Source organism: Sminthopsis crassicaudata, chromosome 3 (genome assembly GCF_048593235.1).
Source record: "Sminthopsis crassicaudata isolate SCR6 chromosome 3, ASM4859323v1, whole genome shotgun sequence".
NCBI classification, from domain to species: Eukaryota; Metazoa; Chordata; class Mammalia; order Dasyuromorphia; family Dasyuridae; genus Sminthopsis; species Sminthopsis crassicaudata.
Window position 1 is genome coordinate 206,697,791 of NC_133619.1, and position 23,173 is coordinate 206,720,963.

A 23,173-nucleotide genomic window follows, 5' to 3' on the forward strand; every position below is an offset into this window, starting at 1 on the left:
TAAAAAAATATCCTTTTAGTTTTGTAAGATTTTCCTAAAAACCATGGAAGGTGGCATATACTATTTTCCCAAATTAAGAGATCAGGATTAAAAGATCTGAAAATAAGCTTCCCTACAAAAGTAAATATGGAACTTAAAGAAAAAAAAAAGATGGTAACTTCAAAACCATAAGGAAGTTGATTAATTTAAGTTTGGAGTGCTAAATTCAGAGTCAAGAAGAGACTAAAAATAAATCCTGCTTCTGATACTTACTAGCTATATAAATTTGAACATCATTTAATTTCTAAGTTCTTCAAGAAACTCCCTAATTTTAGTTTACAAATGAGAAATCTGAGGAAAAGTGATTGTATGATAAGCAGCAGGGCTGGAGTTGAAAAGAAGTCTTTAGGAGGATAAATATATGATCTTTTTCATGCTTACATTCTGCTTCCCATCACTTCATTTTTGAAGTGTAATGCTCCATTTAGATAAGAAAAAGAAATATAACTCACATTCAAAATTTGAGTAATTACAAAGTTATTCATTATTCATGACTTGAAGAAGCTGATGTAAGACAAATAGCAATACTATTAAATTGAAATTATACATTCAGAGCCATAGTTCATTTAAATATCCAAAGAATTATTTTGTACAATCAGGAGGGGAAGGGATAGTTCAGTTATAGAAACACAAAGTCAAGAATGTCAAGGGAAATAAAGTAAAATTATAAATTAAGGAATCTCTGTATGACCAGATCATCAATTATATTATAGAACAAAAACCATCAAAATTCTTTGTCACTGCCTACAGAATAAAAAAGTAATTCAATAAAACAGATTGAAGAAGCAGAATCTAAAAGCAACTTAACACAATTGTTCAAAGTTTGATAATAAACTTTTTGGAAAAACTATATTGTTCCAAAAATTATCAGAAAAACAAGAAAAGCAATTTGGAAGAAAATAAATTTAGACCAACATCTTACCAAAATAAACTCCATATCGATAGATCACATCACTTTTAATTAAAAAAAAAATAGTACATTCGTTACATAGAGAATTCAAAACCAAATAAAGATGTGAAATAACAAAGACAAAATAGACCACTTTAATTATTAGGCGTAGTTTCCAAGTCTGTGATTGCATTGGTATGTGAAAATCACAAAGGAGAAAACTCTGTCTACAGATGTAGATTGTTAAGGGCCAGAACTTGAAACAAGGTGCTGAGTCACTGGAATTGATAAGAGACAATGCTTATGTACTTAGTTCACACCTTTAAGAGAGTTCACACATTAGAGTTCATGCCTTTAGAGAGCATATATAAGCTGGGAGGCTCAACTAGGATTGACTTCGGGAGATTCACAAGTCAGAAGCCCACAAGTCTACTCTCTTAGAGGCGGAGTCAGATTCATTCCAACTTCCACCTTTGTGCTGGCTGGAGACATTGGAAGGACAAGAGGCTAAAGCTGGCAAAGACAAAGGATTAGCAAGAGCTCTCGGAACCAAGGAGAGAGCTAGGCCTCTAAGAAAGCTAACCAGGCTATTTTTTGACAGGAGGCAATAAAGGATCTGAACTTTAACTCCTGGCTGCATTTGAGGTGATTATTGAAACTGAACTGAAAGGAAGGCTGCTCCCAGAATTCCCCCAAGAAACCTACTTCCAGAGAACATTATATTTAAGAGAAGAGAATATTACAGTAGATTCTCACTATCTTTGCAAACTATAGCCTTAAAGAGTTTCCTAGAAAAATGAGAAATAACCACATATGTGGGAGAGATGTAGACTTGAATCCAGGACTTCCTGGCTCTTAAGACAGCTCCATATCCACTATGCCACATTGCTTCTCAAAATTGCTTATATAAATTGTAAAATTCTTCACAGAAATAAACACCAATGTAGATAGAACAAGAGGGAAACTGAAGAATTAATGGATGAGTAGAATTTGTCTATCAAATATCTCTTTAAGTTTGATGTTGAGGTATATTATATATATATATATTATATATATATAAAAAAAAAATATATATATATATATTATATATATTATATTATATTATATATATAATTGGGTGGCCAAGCCGAGATGATAGCCAAAAGAGGTAAGGATTTTGGTAGTGAACACATGGGTCTTCTGACCAGGTGTTGACTTGGGAACCAACAAGTCAGGGCATTATGTGAGTAGGTATAATAAAGGCTTTTAAGATTACACGTGGCTGTTCTTGAGCGTGCTACCAGTTATTAAACTAAGAAATAGTGGTCAGAGACCTTTGAAGGCCTCAGAGGAGGCAAGCCAGGTAGAGTTCACACTGCAAAGGTCAGTGGTCAAAGGTACTCTGTTGGGCCTAGAACAGACTAATAATTGTAACTGCCAGGAGAGCACGTTACAAATTATATATATATATAATATATATATATATATTATATATAATATATATATTATATATAACATATATTATATATAATATATATACCCATAATTATATATATAATTATGTATTATATATATATATTAATATATATTGACACAAATATATTATATAGTTTTTCATCAACATATATGTGGTAAATAAAAATTATCAAAAGAATCCATTCAACAATCATTGTACATATGAAAAAATGCTCCATATTACTAATAATAAGGAAAAATTTAATTCTGAGTTTTGGCCGCACTCTCATTAATTTGGAAAAAAATGATTTAAAAAATATAACTGAAGGAGTATCTTGCTAAAAGGATTATGGGAAGGCAAGCATACTAATACTCTATTGATAGAACTGCCAATTGTTTCAGTGGTTCTTGAAATAAGTTTAGAAATATGGGAGATAAGTGACTAAAATAGTGTTTTGTCCAGTGTTTCCAGTCTTCTACATATACTTCTGCCACATCCAACTATTCATAAAAGTACTCTTTGTATTAACAAAAAATTAGAAACAAAGTGGATATCCATAAATTGAGGAAAGAATTTAAAAATGATATATAAATAAAATGGAATATTATTATGTAAAGTATGGGCTAACTCCCTGGAGGGCTTTGGGGTCAGCCAGTGTCAGGATAAATTAAAGTCCTTGGTCTTTAGGAGGAGAAGTGAAGGGGATAGGTAAGCAGAATTCTGGATTCTGGAATTCAGAATTACCAACCTCTCTCCTAGTTCAGCAGCCAAGTCACTCTGGCCTCTCTCCCCACCCCCTCCAATCTTTGTCTACTATTATCTTAACAGCAAACATTCAGCTAGCATCCATGGTGAGAAGAGCCATTATCCAAATATATGCTAATAGACTCATTATTTCACATCAAATAGATAATTAGCTTTAAGTGCTCAGTTGTCTGATTCAAGCATACTTTTTTGGAGTTTCAGCCCTCTACATTATTATACCATAAAAAAATTAGTTAGAGGAATTCATATAATTTGAGAGGCAATAGTAAAAAGATCACTAACTAGAATCAGATGACCTGGGTCCAAATTCCATACATGTGTGATCTGTATTCGATGGCTCAGGGATAGAGTGCTGACCATTCTCATGAGTTTAAGTCTGGCCTCAGACTAGTTATGTCACTCTAGTGTTTAACCCTGTTTGCTTCTGTTTCCTTATCACTAACATGAATTGGAGAAGGAAATGGCAGAAAACTTTAAATGGCTTATGAAGAGTCAGAATCAACTGAACCATAAACTGTGTGACCTTAAGTATTCCACTCTATTTCCAAAGGTCTTTAGTAACTGAAGAAATCTTTATCTCTAAATAAGGAGATTAATTTAAATTCTTACCTCTTCCAACTTTAGATCTCTGACTCATCCAATAATCCTATTATGCAGAGCCAAGAAATCAGAGGCAGGAGAACAACATAAATAATGACTAAAATAATATAAATGAAAATAATAGAAACATAAGAAACATATTATAAAAATATATAATTTTGGTTAAGGGAACTGATTTGCTATATTTGATATATTTTTCTCAGTAAAGAAGTTATGGACCAACACACTTACATATGTTGTCCATCATAATTTCTGTATTTGAATTCCTAAATATTTTGGTTTTACTTTGGAAGTCACAGAGGTAAATCAAATAAAAATATATTAATGAAATTTTTAAAGAACATAATTATTTATGATATAGAAATCTTAATTTGATGATAATCTATACAATTAAGATATTTCATTATACCTTTGTGAACCTTTTGAAAATCATAGTCAAATTAATTTTTAAAATATCCTGTTTTTGATATAGATTTCTGGTCTTATTCAATTATCTAGTGGTAATAACTGATTGGCTGGCATGTTAGAGAATAAATTATGCAAATTTCCCTAGAGCCTATCCTCTTCAAAGGCCATGGGTGACTAATGGAATGTATTATTTTATTTTTTAGATTTTTTTTTTTTTTTTTTTTTTTTTTTGCTGAGGCAATTGGGGTTAAGTGACTTGCCCAGGGTCACCCAGCTAGGAAGTGTTAAGTGTTTAAGATCAAATTTGAACTCAGGTCCTCCTGACTTCGACGCTGGTGCTTTATCTACAGAATGTATTATTTGTGATATATATATTGTAGATGATATTCAAAGATCCTATTGATGAAACAGTATTTATTATACACAGCGTCAGGCATTTAATACTAATGTTCCTTTGAACATTAAGAATTATATCTAACTAGCACAAGCAAGTTTCCTCTGTGAAATTTGGTGATTTCATTAAGTAAGAACAATTTCTAATTGTACTTGAGGAATTTTGATTCATTCATTTATTCATTGATATCTTTATTTTTTTTAATTATTATTTTTCTCAATATCCCAAGAACTTCTTTATTTCTCAAACTGTAGATAAATGGATTTAATAGAGGAATTATCACTGTATAAAACAAGGAGTACATCATGTTTTGATTGTTGGCAACATCAAATCCTGGAAGCACATACATTATTAAAAGTGTGCCATAAAATAAAGACACAGAGAAGAGATGTGCACTACAAGTGGAGAAGGCTTTGCTTCTGCCCTGTTCAGATTTAATTCCCAGGATGGCAAGGAGGACATATGTGTATGAGACTAAGATTGTCATAAGAGTGAAAGATTGTAAAATGACAGAGCAAATGAAAGCCACAAGTGAGTTAAGAGATGGATCAGTACAGGAAATCCTAAACAATGGTGAAATTTCACAAAAGAAATGATGTATTATATTTGACTTACAGAAAGTTAATCTAACTAATAAAACCACATGAATCATGAGATTAAGAAAGCCAAGTGTATAGGAAGCAATGACCAGCTGTCTGCACAGTCTATTGGACATCTTCACTGGATAAAGGAGAGGGTGGCATATGGCAGCATATCGGTCATATGCCATTGCTGCTAACAAGAAACATTCTGTGCTTGCACTGCTACCAAAAAAATAAAATTGGGTCATGCATTCTAAAAGGGTTATAATTTTATTCTTACTTAAGAAATTCACCATCATCTTAGGGGTTACTGAAGAAGAAGTCATTGCATCTGAAAAAGCTAAGTTACTGAGGAATATATACATGGGGATGTGAAGATGAGAGTTCATGCAAACAAGTACAATCAGTCCAACATTCCCAATCATGGTTGTGAGGTAGATCATTAAAAATACCAAGAAGAGAGGAATTTGAAGTTCAGGGAGATCTGTAAGTCCAGTAAGAACAAACTCTGTCACCAAAGTCTTATTTTCCTCTGCCATGGTTGCACTGTACCTGTTGCTAGAAGAAATATTAAATAAAAAATACATTCACCAAAAGCCATGAAAAGTAGCACTCATGCATGAAAAATTAGTCACATTAGCTCAGCAAAATCAGACTTCATTAATATTTGTGCAGGTTGTAAAAAACCTAGGAATGTTTTCATGAGAATATTTCAAAAGAGTTCAATTTTGATTAAAATATACCCATTTGCCATCCACTGCCATATGTAGATATGTTAGCATTTGTATAGAGTAACTATTTAAATAATTATAATATGTCTTTTCTGCATTTCATATGACTTTTTCCTATCTTCATGCCCTTGTTCATGCTGTCCATGTATAATTTATGTCCATGCCTAGTCCATTTCCACAACTGTATGTTTTGTGTAAGCCTGTGAGTGTATCTGTGTCTTATGTCTAGCTTTGTGTCTCTAGACTCCTTGCCACTTTGTGCTCACTCCACATTTTTAAATGTGCAAATGTGCACATTTTAAAATGTGAAACATGTCAGTTGTTATCCTTATTATTTCCACAATGATAAATCCTGTAATTGGTCAAATTATTGGTCACCTTTTTCTCTTCAAAATCCTTCAATAACTTCTTACTGCTTACTAAAAAATGTACAAATTCATCAGTCTAGTTCTTTACAATCTGCATCTACCTACATTCATATAATAATATTCTACAGCCATGAAATCTGTGCTTCTTCCAAAACTTAACTCAGCATTCTCTGCACATGCCCTTTTAGGTGGTTTTAGTACATAGAGTTCTGGGCCTAGAGTAAGGAAATCCTGAGTTAGAATATAGCCTCAAACACTCACTAGCTGGGTGATCCCAGGCAAATCATTAACCTCTGTTTGGCTTGGTTTCTTTAACTATAAAATGGAAATAGTGATAGCATTTATTTCCCAGGGATATTGTGAGGATGAAAAGAAAAAGAATTTTTGTAAATTACTTAGCATGTATTACACATAATATAGGCAATCATTAAATTTTTGTTTCCTTCCTATCTTATTTCTTCTCTTCTCACTTGTCTTATGTTCTTCTTTCCTACCTATTATTTTCTTCCTCCTTTCTTTCCTTCATCTCTGCTTTATGTCCTTCTTTCCTTGTTTCTTTCATACTTTCTTTTTTCCCTTTTTTATTTATTTCCTTTCTTTCCCTTCTTTCTTTCCTTCCTAATTTGCTTTCTTCTTTCTTTTCTTCCTTCTCTACTGCCATGCTTCTGCTCAGTCTATTCTTATATTGGGATTGCACCTCATTTTTTCCCATTAATTTCCTATCAATCCTTTTGATTATCCAGGTTAAATATCAAAAATTAGAATATCCCTCAAATCTCATTTTGCTCTTTGTTTATATATTTCCAAGGCATTTTTAATTTTTGTATTATATATTATCTCTCTATGTATATGTCATGTCTATAAGTGACATAGAGCATCGGAGAAGGAAAAAAAAAAGCATCCCCTGGAGTATTAAATAACATAGAGGTCATAGCGAATCATAAAGTGGCAAAGAATCAATAATGTGATTCATTCCTGGGATGCATGGATGGAAATACCAAGAGAGAGCAACCACAAAAATAATAAAAAATAAGTCTTTTCTTATTATCTAGGCAGAACACTGAACAAAATATTTCTGTCTATATAGTGCTTGCATTAGAGGAATTTTAATTGATTCTAAAATTGGATCCATTTCATTGGCTATAGCTTATCTATATATTAAGCTACAGCTTATCTATATCTATATCTTATCTACCCATATAAGGCAGGCATAAAAATTGGCATCCCAGTTCACTGTTGGCTAGTACCAACCAGGTCAATTGGAATCCTAGCCACATGTTATAATTCTACTCTTGATTACTTATGAAAATATTGCCTGCATTTGCATTATGTTCTATTGTGTCCAGAACCTCACAAACATTTTTCATTTCCTTGCTTACTGTGTTTACTTTGGAATATCCCCAATAAATAAAAATGTAGAAAACTTTCATGACACAGAGACATGTCAAAGAATAGTAATACTTTTTTTAAATGTAAAAAATAACCTATTTAAAGAATTATTATCAATTAGGAGAAACCTTGGGGAAGGTTTAAATATTTGTCTTTGTATCCCAATTAGCTAACCTGGTGCCATAAACTTATTATCCATTCAACAAACGTTTAATGAATTAAATGGAATGAGTTTTCCTATGAAGATGGCTGAGAAGTATACTACTAGAAATAAAACATAAGCCTAACAGAAGTGATCAGGACTTATTTTGCATATTTTGCAATTGAATTAAGGAAATTACTTTGAGAGATAAAAGAATCACAGAAATTTAGAGGTGAAAGGTATTCCAGTATTTCTACTCAAACTCATATCCAAAAGATTTCTTCACTATAATACTCCTTACAAGTAGTCATCCAGCTTTCTTTTGAAGACGTCCAAGCAAAAGAAACATACCAACCCCCCAAATATTTCATTTCACTTTCAAAGAACTCTAATTATTAATAATTTGTTGATTTTCAACTTAAATCAATATCTTTCCACTTCAACTCACTGCTTCAGGTTGTGATCTCTGAGGTAAAAAAGAACCAATTTAATACTTTTTCGAAATAACAGGGGCAACTACTTAGTACAGTGGATAAAATGCTGGATCTGGAGTCAGGAAAACTCATCTTCCTGTGTTCAAATCTGGATTCAGACATTTACTGCAGTGTGACCCTGAGCAAATCATTTAACCCTGTTTGTCTCAGTTTCCTTATCTGTAAAATGAATAAAATGAAAAGGAAATTATAAACCACTCCCCTATCTTTTCCAAAACGAAGTCCAAATGAAGTCAGAAAGAGTAAAGCATGACTGAAAACAACAGGACAATTATATACAAGCCTTAAACATAATTGGACAGCAGCATCATGTCTATCTTTTATTCTCAGGGTTAAACATCCCTACTTTTTTCTAAAGTATGTGACATGATTCAGGGTTCATTGACATTATGGTTAGCCTTCTCTGTGTGTTCTTCAGATTATTAATGTCCTGCCTAAACAGTTTTATTCCTAAAATAAAGCAAAACAAAATAAAACCAAAAAAATCAATAGAAGGGGAATATAGTTAGGTCATTTACTGAAAATTCTCAACTAAAAAAATGTTTAAAAACATTCAGAATATATTTTAAAATCTTCAAAGTGATTTTAATGAAGGAACTGCTGCAGATGTCTATTATATCTCAAATTACCGAATAATCAATATTTGCCATTTCACTTTCTACTATGACACTTTAACCTAAGAGAATGTGTTGTTTGTAAAGGCTGAAAAGCAAGAATTCACATCTATTGTCTGGATCATCTTTCAATTTAGATTTGGGAATCATGCAGGCAAAACATCTGGATGGCTGACAAAGCTTTCCCAGTTTTTATCAAGATGTTTAATTGTTATGTTGATATAATTGGGTACAATAATTTGCAGATATGTAAATAGCTCCTATATAAATAACAAGGAATTATTTTAAAAATGATTATATTCTTACCAATGTTCCTTAAGATATTTCAAAGCCTTAGAATAAAGGTCATCTTTACAAAGGGAAATGGTGAAGATGCAGGAATTAAAATGCCACGAAGCAATGATACTTTCTCCATGAATTTTCAGCCCTAATTGGGAAATGATATTTATTTCTATACATTTCTAAATCTGTTTGTGGAAACACTATTTAAAGTCCCTCTAGACTATTAACAAAGCCCCTAATGAATAAAGACAAAATTTTCTAGCAGGCATTGTAGGCAATCATCAAATCAACCAAAGCATACCCAGTTGGACCAATTAAAACATTACAATATTGTACCAAATACAATATGAAATTTACATGTTGACTTCTGGTGACCATTAGCTTCTTTTCATGAATATTTCCTTTGAAAATAACACCTGTTGTTCATCTAATCCTTCAGGATTAAAAAAAAAAGTGAATTATTATTTTAGAAGCACATTTTGCCTCAAATCTAGTCACTAAATCCAGCCATTTTTCCCTCTACAATATTTACTCCCTTTCTATTCCCACTGTGAACATCTCCAGTCATATCATTTTTACATTGGTGAACAATGTAACAAATATTACAAAATAACATTTGTAATTATATTATTGTAATGTCCATTTAATTGGTCTCACTTTTTCATATTCCTTTTTTCTCCAGTTTAGTATATATTTTCTGTGCAGAATTCTTCGTTAAATCTGTGAATACTCACTATGAGTATTCTTTCTGGCAGTGCACATGTTTTATTTATATCTCTTCTACATTGTTCTACACAGTTCTTATCTCTTTCCTCTCATAAATTTGTGAAAAGATAAAAATTACTATCACCTGATTTCTACAATATAGATTTTATAATTAAATTGATTTTTATAATTAAGTTAGTGTCTGCCTGAACTCACCTTGCCAGTTTCAGTTTTTCCTCCAAGCTAATTTAAAAATGTGGTTGAAAGGTAATATTATTATCACTCAGGTAGTTAGCCCCTGGGACATTTGCTCTGTAAGCCCTAAATAGCTTAACCTGGTGTCATGTCCTTAAAATATAAGTCATCTGTCCATACTTGTCCTTATACAATTAGGAGAAATTTGACACCCCCTCCCCAAAGTGGACAACTAACCTGATACTTTTGGTTTTTTAACCAAGATTTGCCAAGAGGCAAATAAGCCTTATAAAACAAATGATATTCTTTAACTGAAAATTATCCCAATTTTTCTCAATGTAGTCAATTCTAATGTTTCCCAACTATCCAGACCACCTCTTTCCCCTTTCTTACTGGGGTCACTGGCCTTAATGAGGAGGGTAGTCTAAACTATTTTATTAACAGTTATACACATTAGTGTTAATAAACTGATCTTGTTCAGAATATCGCCTCAATTTACCTTTATTGCATTTATTTACCTTAAATCCTAAGATCTACCTCTCATGTTGGAGATTTTCCTCTGTGGCTTTCAATATATTATAAACAACAATATCCCTTTGAAAATAACTTTTTATATATCTTATGACATCCATTGCTGTACATATCTAATATGGAGACAGGGGAACAGATGGCTTAGGTTTCCCCTGACTGGTGGAAATGAGAGTTGGGAGATTCACTTAGACTCGATCACACCCCAGCAGCAAAGTAAGCCCTCTGCAGTTGAGACATAAGGAATGACACATTCTCTTGGGAACACAGACTATTAGGGAGGTCTGGAGGTAAAGATTTAGGTAGACCTCAGATCATCTCAAATAAATTAACAGCAACATATAGAACAAATTAAATTTAAAAATAGAACTGTGCTTTCCGGTATGCATCTAAATACCCCAAACAAAAGGTACCTCTTTGTGGGCCTAAATGCTATTGGCCAACCTGTTTTTCTGTCATATTTCAGACTTCTGTGGAACAAAAATTCTTGGATGGATATATAAGCATAAAAGACAAAAAGACTTCAAATAGAAAATACTGAACTTGATGACAGATATATTCAGGAATCCTATGGAATAATAATGTTGCAGATTTTCTGAACATGAATAAAATTGAAACTGACCCTTGTATGAGAATAAAGTTGTTCATTAATGATGGTGACATAGAAGTGGTTAAAAAAAGAGCAACAGGTTTTCTCTGAGAAAAAATCAAAAGGAAATCTCAGGAAATGAGATGCATCCTAACATTCTAACCTAGGGAACAGAAAAGTCCAATGAAAAACAGCTATCTCTACAGAAGATGTTGGCAAACAGGTATGGCAAGAAGTTTTCTTTTTAGCTAACTACATCTTTGTCAAGAGTAGGTGACCTGTTCAAAAGCTGAACTGTCCTTGAACTTTGGGCCAGCGGCAGGATTGCCAACATAATCACAAAAATGGTTACTAAGACAGTTTACTGCCAGATGTGGGTGAAAATCTTCTGGCTATACACCAATGGAAGGTTGTCTTAAATAGAAGCATGACTGCAAAAGGAGAAAATACAGCTAAGATTGAAGAATTGGATTAAATGAAAGATGACTTGTGCCCTGATCTTCAAGTTCCTTTCAATTGATCTGAAGAAAAAATTTCTGACTTATGTGCTTATGCTACTATCACAATGGTTGGTGATTTTTTTTAACAATAATCCCACAGATGCTTTATTTAAAACACTCCATAGAATTACTCAAAATCTTAATATAATATATTTATCAACAGTGAAAAGACTAAATTTCACACAAGCTTATAACATTTGTAATGTAATATGAAATGTCTATTTAGATACCACATATGAAGCTTGCAATAGTTTTTGATTTTCTCTAAATTGAGAAACTCAGAGGTGGCAAAATGAAGTTTATTGTAGAACCAATTGAAGCTTCTTTCCCCCAGTTCCTTTTTTATGAATGTATACAAAAGTCAAAAATCTGGAAGATTGTTACTGCCTCTGTAAATTGAGTGTTCATTTGAACAAGGCTGAAAATATTCCCCTAAATTTGCCCATAAATGACTGTTAGAGTAATGGATGAATACTTAAAATATATAATAAACTGCTCAGATTAAAAGAAGAAGAAATAAAATCCATAAACTACTCTATTTTAGAAAAATAATTTGAACAAGTCATAATTGAACTCTTTTAGGGAAAAAAATCTTACGGGAAAATCAATTTATAAAGTGAATTTTTGTAACAAGTCCAATACTATATAAACTTTTTGGAAAGTTGGGTCTTATATGTGAAATTTTCTATTGAGTTTGGTTTGGTTGAGACAAAGTCCTGAAAATCTGGGTTCATTGAAAAATGATTTACCCTCCAAAAATCATTTTTTTCATTCAATATCATATTTTATTTTTATAGATATGATTAAAGTTCCTTTGCACCACCAAGAATGTTTCTAATGAATAAACACAAATTTTCTAGTAGGCAAATCACTCAAAATATACCCAGAAAGAACAATTAAAACTGGACTAGGTGCTATCAGGGTCCACTCCAAATACAAGCTAAAATTTCCATCTTGACTTCTGGGTATTATTAACTTCCTTCATGAGTATTTCTTTTAAAAATAGCATCTGTTGGGGGGCAGAACCAAGATGGCAGAGAAGGCACACGCAACATTCTGAGCTCCTCTCATACCCTCATTACCAATTTTTAAAATCAGCCTCAACAATAGTGCCAGACTGGTAAGGTTCACAAAGATTGGAAGTACAACAACTTACCAGCCAAAGATAATCTGGAATATCGCCAGAAAAAGTTTGACCTGAGTGGTGGGAGCAGACCAGCACAGGGCAGGGATAGAATAGGGAGTAGGACGGCCTCTGCGGTTAGGTTTACATAGAGCTCTCTGCCATGGCCTGACTGCTTTGCTTTGGTCGCAGAATAGTGGACCAGCAGAGAAATCAGAGCCTAGGGTAGATGGTACACTGAGGGACGCCAGAGACTGAGAGGATCTGACTGCGCCCACCCACAATCGGAAGTGATTCAGTGCAGACCATAATACAGCTCTTTGCAGCATTCTACAGCTAGGGGATTTTGTTGGGGGTCACTCACAAACCTGCACTGCAGGAGCACAGCCCAGGGCAGCCTCTCATCTGCACAGTCAGGGGCTCGGCCTGGGAAAGTGGAATCTCCCCAGCTCCACTGCGCTCCCCAGGAAGAGATACTTCCAGTGTGGTGAGGGATAGGGCAACTGCTAATACTCAAAGTGGGCCTTTGTGAGGGGGCAGTGATACTTTTGCTGCTTAACCTCTAGCCCCAAGGCAGTCACTAATGCTCACAGTGGGGCTCCTGGCAGGGCACTTACACAGCCCAGCCCTTGTTACCCAAGCCTACTCACTTTCCTGTGGAGCTTTTCCCAGAGACCTCCCACAACTCAGCCATTCTTTGCAACCCATTGAGAGGACAATTTCTGTCCATATACCCATTCTTGCTCTATAGAGGAAGCTGGTAACCTCCTTGCCCTGAAGGCAGACCCTGAAATGAAGAAAACAATTGATAGCTTCTATACAGAAAGAGAGCAGGGTTCTAAACCCCGAGGAGACTAATAGTAAACAGACTCCAGACAATACCCCAAATAACACTCTCCGAGAAGACACTATTAAAAATCTCAAAAGAGAGTTAGAAGAAAAATGGGGAAAAGAAAGAGAAGCTATACAAGAGAGTAACAAAATCCTGAAATGTGAATTGGAAAAGGTAAAGAATTCACAGGAAGTACAGGGAAACAGAATTGGGGAATTGGAAAAGATGAAGAAATTACAGGAAAGTAGGATCTGTGAATTGGAAAAGATAAAGAATTCCCAAGAAAGTAGGATTTGTGAATTGGAAAGAGAAAATAACTCACTAAAAAACAAATTTGGTGAAATGGAAAAAAATTCCATACAAAAATTCCATACAACTCATTTAAAAACTCAATTGGACATATAAAAAAAGAAGTTAAAAAAAAAGCTAATGAAGAAAATAATAGATTAAAAACCAGAACTGAACAAATAGAAATGGATAATTCATTGAGACACCAAGATTCAGTCAAGCAAAACCAAAAAAAAAAAAAAAAAATCTGGAGAAAAATGTTAAATATCTACTTGGCAAAACCACAGACCTGGAAAATAGATCTAGGAGAGATAATTTGAAGATTATTGGACTTCCCGAAAATTATGATGAAAAAAAGAGTCTAGATACTATTTTACAGGAAATCATCAAAGAGAACTGCCCAGAGGTAATAGAAGCAGAAGGTAAAATAGGCATTGAATGAATTCATCTAACACCTTCTGAAAAAGACCCTAAAATAAAAACTCCAAAGAATATTGGGGCCAAATTTCAGAAGTATCAGACTAAGTAAAAAATTTTACAATCAGCCAGGAAAAAAACAATTCAAATACCAAGGAGCCACAATAAGAGTCACTCAAGATCTTGCTGCCTCACATTAAAGGATCAAAGGGCATGCAATCTGATATTCCAAAAGGCAAAAGAACTTGGAATGAAGGCAAGAAGAAACTACCCAGGTAAGTTCAGCATTTTCTTCCATAGAAGAAGATGGAGGTTTAATGAAACAAATGAATTCCATTTGTTACTAAGGAAAAAACCAGATCTAAACAAAAAGTCATAGGACTCAAGAGAAGCAGAAAGAGGTAAAAAGAACTCTTGAGAACTGTATTTCTGTTGTGGATATACATAAAGTCTACATGTATAATTTCATTTTACTGATATAACAAAAAAAAAAGAGAAGTAGAAATGAAAAATGAGATAGTGTCAGAAAAAAGGAAAAGGGAAAAAGAGGGAAACTACATCCCACGAAGAGGCAAAGAAAACCTATCACATCTGAGGGAAGTTAGAGAGGGGGAGGAACATTGTGTGAATCTTACTCTCATCAGAATTGGCTCAAAGAGAAAATTAATTGACATATTGGTTTTACAGAAAATTCTCTCTCACCTCATTAAAAAGGCAGAGAGGAAAAGGGAAAAGGAAAAGAGTAATAAGAGAAGGATACAAGAAAGGGAAAGAAATTTCAAGGAAGGAGGGAGGGATACTAAAGAGGGAGGGTTGTGTGACGCAATGGGGCTCATAACTTTAATACTGGGGAAGGGGTTCGAAGGGGGTAAGGGAAAAAACATAATCAGGGAGGATATTATGATGGCAAGAAATAAAGAATTAGTAATTTTAACTGTAAATGTGAATGGGATGAACTCTCCCATTAAGCAGAGACAGATAGCAGACTGGATCAAAAGTCAGAACCCTACAATATGTTGTTAAAGGGAACACATTTAAAGCAGGGAGATACTTACAGAGTAAAGGTAAAAATCTGGAGCAGAATCTATTATGCTTCAAGTGAAGTTAAAAAAGCAGGGGTAGCCATCCTTATCTCAGATCAAGCAAAAGCAAAAATTGATCTAATCAAAAGAGATAAGGAAGGAAACTATATCTTGCTAAATGGTAGCATAGACAATGAAGCAATATCAATACTAAATATATATGCACCAAGTGGTATAGCATATAACTTCGTAAAGGAGAAGGAAGAGAGTTACAAGAAGAAATAGACAACAAAACTATAATAGTAGGAGATCTCAACCTTGCACTCTCAGAATTAGATAAATCAAACCACAAAACAAATAAGAAAGAAATTAAAGAGGTGAATAGAACATTAGAAAAATTAGATATGATAGATCTTTGGAGAAAACTGAATGGTGACAGAAAGTAGTATACTTTCTTCTCAACAGTTTCTGGAACCTATACAAAAATTGACCATATACTAAGACATAAAGATCTCAAAATTAAATGCAAGAAGGCAGAAATAGTAAAGGCTTTCTTTTCAGATCACGATGCAATAAAAACTGCATTCACCAAAAAGTTAGGGGTAAATAGATCAAAACATAATTGGAAACTAAATAATCTCATCTTAAAGAATGATTGGGTGAAACAGAAAATTATAGAAACAATTAATAATTTCACTAAAGATAATGAGAATGATGAGACATCATATACCAAAATTTGTGGGATGTAGCTAAAGTGGTAATAAAGGGAAATTTTATATATTTAGAGGCTTACTTGAAGAAAATAAAGAGAAGATCAATGAATTGGGTTTACAACTTAAAAAGCTAGAAAGAGACGAAATTAAACTTCCCCAATCAAATATTAAACTTGAAATTCTAAAATTAAAAAGAGAAATTAATAATATTGAAAGTAAAAAATCCTATTGAACTAATAAATAAAACTAAGAGTTGGTTTTATGAAAAAAACAATAAAATAGATAAACCTTTGGTAAATCTGATTAGAAAAAGGAGAGAGGAAAATCAAATAATTAGTCTTAAAAATGAAAAGGGGGAACTTTCCACCAATGAAGAGGAAATTAGAGCAAAAATAATGAGTTACTTTGCCCAACTTTGTGCTAATAAATTTGATAACCTGAGTGAATTGTATGACTACCTGCAAAAATATAGGCTTCCTAGATTAACAGAGGAAGAAGTAAATTGCTTAAATAGTCCCATTTCAGAAAAAGAAATAGAAGAAGCTATTAATCAACTCCCCAGGAAAAAATCCCCAGGACCAGGTCAATTTACAAGTGAATTCTACCAAACATTCAAAGAACAATTAGCCCCAGTGCTATATTAAATACTTGAAAAAATAGGGAATGAAGGACTCCTACGAAATTCCTTTTGTGACACAGACATAGTACTGATACCCAAACCAGGTAGGTTGAAAATGGAGAAAGAAAATTATAGACCAGTCTCCCTAATGAATATTAATGCTAAAATCTTAAATAAGATATTAGCAAAAAGACTTCAGAAAATCATCCCCAGGATAATACATCATGATCAAGTAGGATTTATACCAGGAATGCAGGGCTGATTCAATATTAAGAAAACTATCAGTATAATTGGCCATATTAATAACCAAATTAACAAAAATTAGATGATCATCTCAATAGATGCAGAAAAAGCATTTGATAAAACACAACATCCATTCCTATTAAAAACACTGGAGAGTATAGGAATAAATGGACTTTTCCTTAAAATAATCAGCAGCATCTATTTAAAACCATCAGTAAACATCATATGTATTGGGGATAAACTGCAACCATTCCCATTAAGATCAGGAGTGAAACAAGGTTGCCCCCTGTCACCATTACTATTCAATATTGTACTAGAAACTTTAGCCTCGGCAATAAGAGCCAAGAAAGAGATTAAAGGAATTTGAGTAGGTAATGAGGAAACCAAACTATCACTCTTTGCAGATGATATGATGGTATACTTAGAGAACCCCAAAGATTCTACTAGAAAGCTATTAGAAATAGTCCACACCTTTAGCAAATTTGCAGGATATAAAATAGACCCACATAAATCATCAGCGTTCTTAAATGTCACTAATAAAGTCCAACAGTTAGAATTACAGAGAGAAATTCCATTCAAAGTAACTACTGATATTATAAAATATTTAGGAATCTATCTGTCAAGGGAAAATCAGAAACTGTATGAGCAAAACTAGAAAACACTTTCCACATATTTCCACAAATAATGTCTTATCTAACCAATTGGAAAAAATATTAAATGCTCTTGGATAGGGTGAGCAAATATAATAAAGATGATAATACTACCTAAAGTAATCTATTTATTTAGTGCTATACCAATCAGACTCCCAAAAAACTATTTTAATAACCTAGAAAAAAATAACAACAAAGTTCATATGGAAAAACAAAAGGTCAAGAATTTCAAGGGAAAAAAAATCAAATAAAGGTGGCCTAGCTGAGCCAGATCTAAAATTATATTACAAAGCAGCAGTTACCAAAACCATTTGATATTGGCTAAGAAATAGACTAGTTGTCCAAAGGACAAAATAATCAATAATTTTAATAATCTAGTGTTTGACAAACCCAAGGACCCCAGCTTTTGGGATAAGAACTCAATGTTTGAAAAACATTGTTGGGAAAATTGGAAATTAATATGGCAGAAACTAGACATTGCCCCACACTTAACACCGTACACTAAGGTCAGGTCAAAATGGGTTCATGACCTAGGCATAAAGAATGAGATTATAAATAAATTATAGGAACATAGGATAGTTTACCTCTCAGACCTGTAGAAGAGGAATGAATTTATGTCCAAAGAAGAACTAGAAATTATTATTGATCACAAAGTAGAAAACTTTGATTATATCAAATTGAAAAGTTTTTGTACAAACAAAATTAATGCAGATAAGATTAGAAGGCAAACAATAAACTGGGAAAACATTTTTACAGTGAAAGGTTCTGATAAAGACCTCATTTCCAAAATATATAGAGAATTGACTCTAATTTATAAGAAATCAAGCCATTCTGTAATTGATAAATGGTCAAAGGATATGAACAGACAATTTTCAGATGATGAAATTGAAACTATTTCCACTCATAGGAAAGAGTGTTCCAAATCACTATTGATGAGAGAAATGCAAATTAAGATAACTCTGAGATACCATTACACACCTGTCAGATTGGCTAAGATGACAGGAACAAATAATGATGAATGTTGGAGGGGATATAGGAAAGAAATTATGAAGAAAATAGTAAAGGACAATGTCAAAGAGAGCTCAAGAATAATGAGAATTGAGAAAAGACCATTAAGTTTAACAATTAAGACAGAGCTGATCAATTTTAATGGATCAGTTTCATAAACCAGACTGTAGAAAGTGATATAATAAGAAAGAGAGAAAAGAAAGCTGAGGCATTTATTGTAAATGACCTTCCCAAGAGTTCAGGCAAGAAAAGGGAGTGGAGATACAGGAGGATGCTACTGGAAGAGGGGAAGTTTTGGAAAATGTGAGAACATATGGAAAGTGTGAAGACAAATGGAAAGGTTTGGTGTTATGTCCATTGTGATGTTCTTTCCATTCTCATACTAAACATACAAGTGCATACTCTTCTGCACTTGACACTCTTGACATCCATCTCCTCCTGGATGTCATTCACAGTCTGATTTTCATAATGCTCCCCTTCTTTATTCTCTTACGTGCTGACATCTCCTTCTCAGGCTCCTTTGCTGGGTTATCATCCTTATTTGCCCATGCTTATTGTTATATCCCAGAAACATATTTTGGTTTCTCTATTTTTTCTCCCTTTACAATCTTTTGGTGCTGTTAATAGTTATCATAGTTTAAAAAATCATATCTATGCCAATCACATACTCAGTTAATTCCCTTTACTCCAATCCTAAATAAATAACTGATTAATATTTCAAACTGAGTATTTCTCATAGGCATCTTAAGCTTAATATATTCAAAAGAGAAACCACTTTCTTTGACTCAAAACTCTCCATCCCCCTGAATTTTCCTATTTCTACCAAGAGCACAACCAATTTTTTTGTCTCTCAAGATCATAATCTCAGCATGATTCTTAATTTCCCTCTTTCCTTTGTCCTATTTGTTTAATTGATTGTCAAATGTTTCCATGTCTGCTTTCTCCAACATCTCTTGTGTCAGCTCTCTTCTCTCAATTCACACAGCAACTACCTTAATTCAGGCACTGAATTAAAGAGCAGGGGCTCTTTGCACTATTGCAATAGCCTGCTAATGGTTCCCATTCCTCCAATGTCCCCCCACACTAATCCATTCTCCACACAGCTTTCATTGATTTTCATCAAGGCCTAGGGCTTCTTTATTGCCTCCAGGTTCTGCATAACACAAGTATAAATAGGAGTTATTTGCAGTTCTCTACTAACACAGATTTTTTTTTAAAAGAAAAGACAATTTCAAGATTTAAAAAGATTTATTCAAATGAAAAAGTTGATTTTCATATCTGATTTCTCTCAAACAGTAAATAATTTCTATTTTCCAATTTACTTTCTGCTATAAAAATTCAACCCAAGTGACATCAAGTTTGGGAAGGGATTATTGGAGAAATCCCGAAAGTTACATTTATAAAGGCAACAGCAAGAACAATGATCAGTTCTAACAGATATGGGTCTTTTGAACAGCGGTGGTGATTTAGGCAAGTTCCAATGGATTTGTGATGAAGAGATTTAGCTGCACCCAGAGAGAGAACTATTGAGCTAAGTGTGGATCACAATATAGTATTTTTTCTCTTTTTTATTGTAACTTTTTATTTACAAGATATATACATGGGTAATTTTTCAGCATTGACAATTGCAAAACCTTTTGTTCCAACTTTTCTAGTCCTTCCTCCCACCCATTTCCCCAGATGGCAGGTTGACCAATGCATGTTAAATATGTTAAAGTATAAGTTAAATACTATATATGTATACATGTTCAAACAGTTATTTTGCTGCACAAAAAGAATCTTACTTTGAAATAGTGTACAACTAGCCTGTGAAGGAAATCAAAATTGCAGGCAGACAAAAAGAGGGGGATTGGGAATTCTATGTAGTGGTTCATAGTCATCTCCCAGAGTTATTTTGATGGGTGTAGCTAGTTCAATTCATTACTGCTCTATTGGAACTGATTTGGTTCATTTTATTGTTGAAGATGGCCATGTCCATTAGAATTGATCTTCATATAGTATTGTTGCTGAAGTGTAGCATGCTGTCGTCTCTAGAAGCTGCCGGATCACTCTCTGGGAAGAGATCTGCTGTGTCTTCTACTCAAATCTCTCCGACAGATTCTTCTTCCTGTAACGAACCGTTGTCTCCAGGCAGTTGCTGTTAACTCTTGTCCAGAGAAGTGACTTCCCTTCCTGCAGGGAGCCCCGTCAAGCCTGATGCAATGCAGAGTCTTCTTCTTGAATCTCCTCCAGCTCTTATCCTTCTCCAGGCAGACTCACTTTCCAGGCCCACTGTTGCTTTTTATCCTCCCAGAGAATGGGCGTGGGATAATGCAAGGGCTTCTGGGAAGAACCACTTCAGCCAATGAGCTTGCTCCTTCTATCAAGTCAACCTGAGTTCTCACCTTGTAATTGTCCAGAAAACCTGAGTTCTCACTTAGCAATCCTAACATCTCCCCCTTTCTTTTGATTTAGAACATAGGACAGTCATGACCTTGAAACATAAATCCATCAATATGGGAAGTATTACAGATAATTACATAAATGACCTTGAAACATAAATCCATCAATATGGGAAGTATTACAGATAATTACATAAATTACATAAGCACATAGTAACATAGTAACATAACACATGCTAGAAGTATATAACATAATCATAAATTGAAAATTTATAAATGTCCATAAATCCATTGTCCATTAGTCTCATCTTGTGTGAGGAAGTCCAATGATTCCTGCTGGTTTTAAAGTTCTTTAACAGTCTTTTTATTAGCCATGCTCTTTCGGTGTAAGATGTTTCTTAGATCTTCTCCTTTATTTTGAGGTCTTTCTCTTTTTCTGTCTCTCTCTGATGGACAAGGCGAATATGACTCATTGGCACCCATCTGATTCCTTCTCCTGCTGAAGAAATACAAGCAAACCCTCTCTCCCAGGCAGCCAACCTATCTAATTTCCTTCTATTTACCACTTTCTAAATCTCTTCACATCATCTGGCAATTACATTGGAGTTGTTTGCACTGGACACAGCCCTGTTGGTTTAAAAGGCCTGTATTCTCCCCAAGTGTAATCCATTTTTGCAATCTGATTGCCTTTTGGTTGACTTATCAGGTAATCCCTTTCTGCCATGTGATTGCTTTTCTGCTGGTTGATCACATCAGAGTCTTAACCTTCTAAAGGTTCTTTGGGTGTAACATCAGCTGCCATCATGCCCCAAGTCTTTTTTGCCTGGGGCCCTGGACCTGGGCCCCTCATCCCATTTCCCTGAATTATTCTACACTCTGACGCCCAATGGAGTCCTCTGTTGCATTTTGGACATGGGGTTTTAGGTCTTCTTTCACCCTGTCTTCTCACTGTATCTCCATACCTACACTGAGCTCTTAGATGTCCAATTTTTCCACATTGAAAACATCGCCGAGTTTCTCTAGAAGTCCCTTGCCAGGAGGGACCCTGTCTTTCCACATTCATCATTGTCCGGGTGTAAAAAGCATTTGTTCCCACTGTAGCACAACGTCTTATGATCTCCTCTAAAGGAGCATCTTTGTCTAATCCCCATATAATTCTTTTGCAAATCTCATTGGCATTTTCTTTAGCCAGATGTCTGGTCATTATTTCTGTAGTTGCATTTTCTCCAATAGTTCTTTTGACAGCAGTTTGCAAACGTCCCACAAAATCTGCAAAAGGTTCATTGGGACCTTGCTGTATTTTAGTGAAAGCCTCTCCCCGATCTTTCTGCCCAGGGAGGAAACCCCAAGCTTTTATTGCAGCCTTAGCAATTTGCTCATATATTGTCATGGTATAATTAATCTGTTCCGAATTCTCTCCATACTGACCTTCACCAGCTAAGTGCTCAAAAGTGAATTGTGTGTTGACTCCTATTTCCAAATTGCATCTGACTTGAATTTTACATAATTCATGAAATTCCGCAAGCCATAATAAATTTTCTCCAGGTTCCAGACATGTCCTTGCTATGGATTTCCAATCATTTGGGGTTAGGACTTCCTAAGACAAACCATCTAGTAACATTTTGACATAAGCTGATGTAGCCCCATAAAGGGTACAACCTTTTTTCAAATCCTTAATTTTATTCAAATCTAAAGGTGCATATCTTCTCCTTTTTTTACCTACAGAGTCAATCTCTTCAATCACAGGATATGCATGTATAAAATCACTTATATCCTGTCCTTCTCTCTTAGCTTTAACCAATGCTTTTTCTAATCTTGTCATAGGCTTAGGCTGCTTCACAGGCAATTCTGTTTGTGTTTCTGCCTCTTCCTCTCCTCCTTCTTGCTCCACCCATGAAAGGTTAATTGAGGGAGGAGATGGGAGGTGCTCCTGTTGCTGTTGCTCAGAATTGTACTTAACTTCATTGTTATCTGATTCATCCTTTTCACCTAGTTTAGTTGACACCTCCCCATTTTGCTCCTTCATCTCTTCCTTTAGAATAACATTTTTAAAGCCATTTGGATTAAATTGTAGGTATGAATTGTATCTTTGGAAACTGAGTTTGGTCTGGAACCAAAGGGTAAAATGTCACAAAGGCAATTGTAGTGTTCACCTAATTGCTCTCCTACTAATTTCCACTCATCTGGATCCAATTTTTTTCCAGAGAAAAACAAGGATATATGACCTTC

General features: G+C 34.1%; 1 protein-coding gene and 1 pseudogene across 1 annotated transcript; one reads left to right on the forward strand and one right to left on the reverse strand.

Annotated features, from left to right (window-relative positions):
* Window positions 1-4,705: 4,705 nt before the first annotated feature.
* LOC141561980 (olfactory receptor 5AC1-like) lies at window positions 4,706-5,650 on the reverse strand. The gene has a single exon (XM_074302016.1). It carries the CDS (start codon window positions 5,648-5,650, stop codon window positions 4,706-4,708), a length of 945 nt encoding a protein of 314 aa, XP_074158117.1.
* A 76-nt stretch (window positions 5,651-5,726) lies between these two features.
* On the forward strand, window positions 5,727-12,048 carry LOC141561981 (methyltransferase-like protein 22; annotated as a pseudogene).
* Window positions 12,049-23,173: the final 11,125 nt, after the last annotated feature.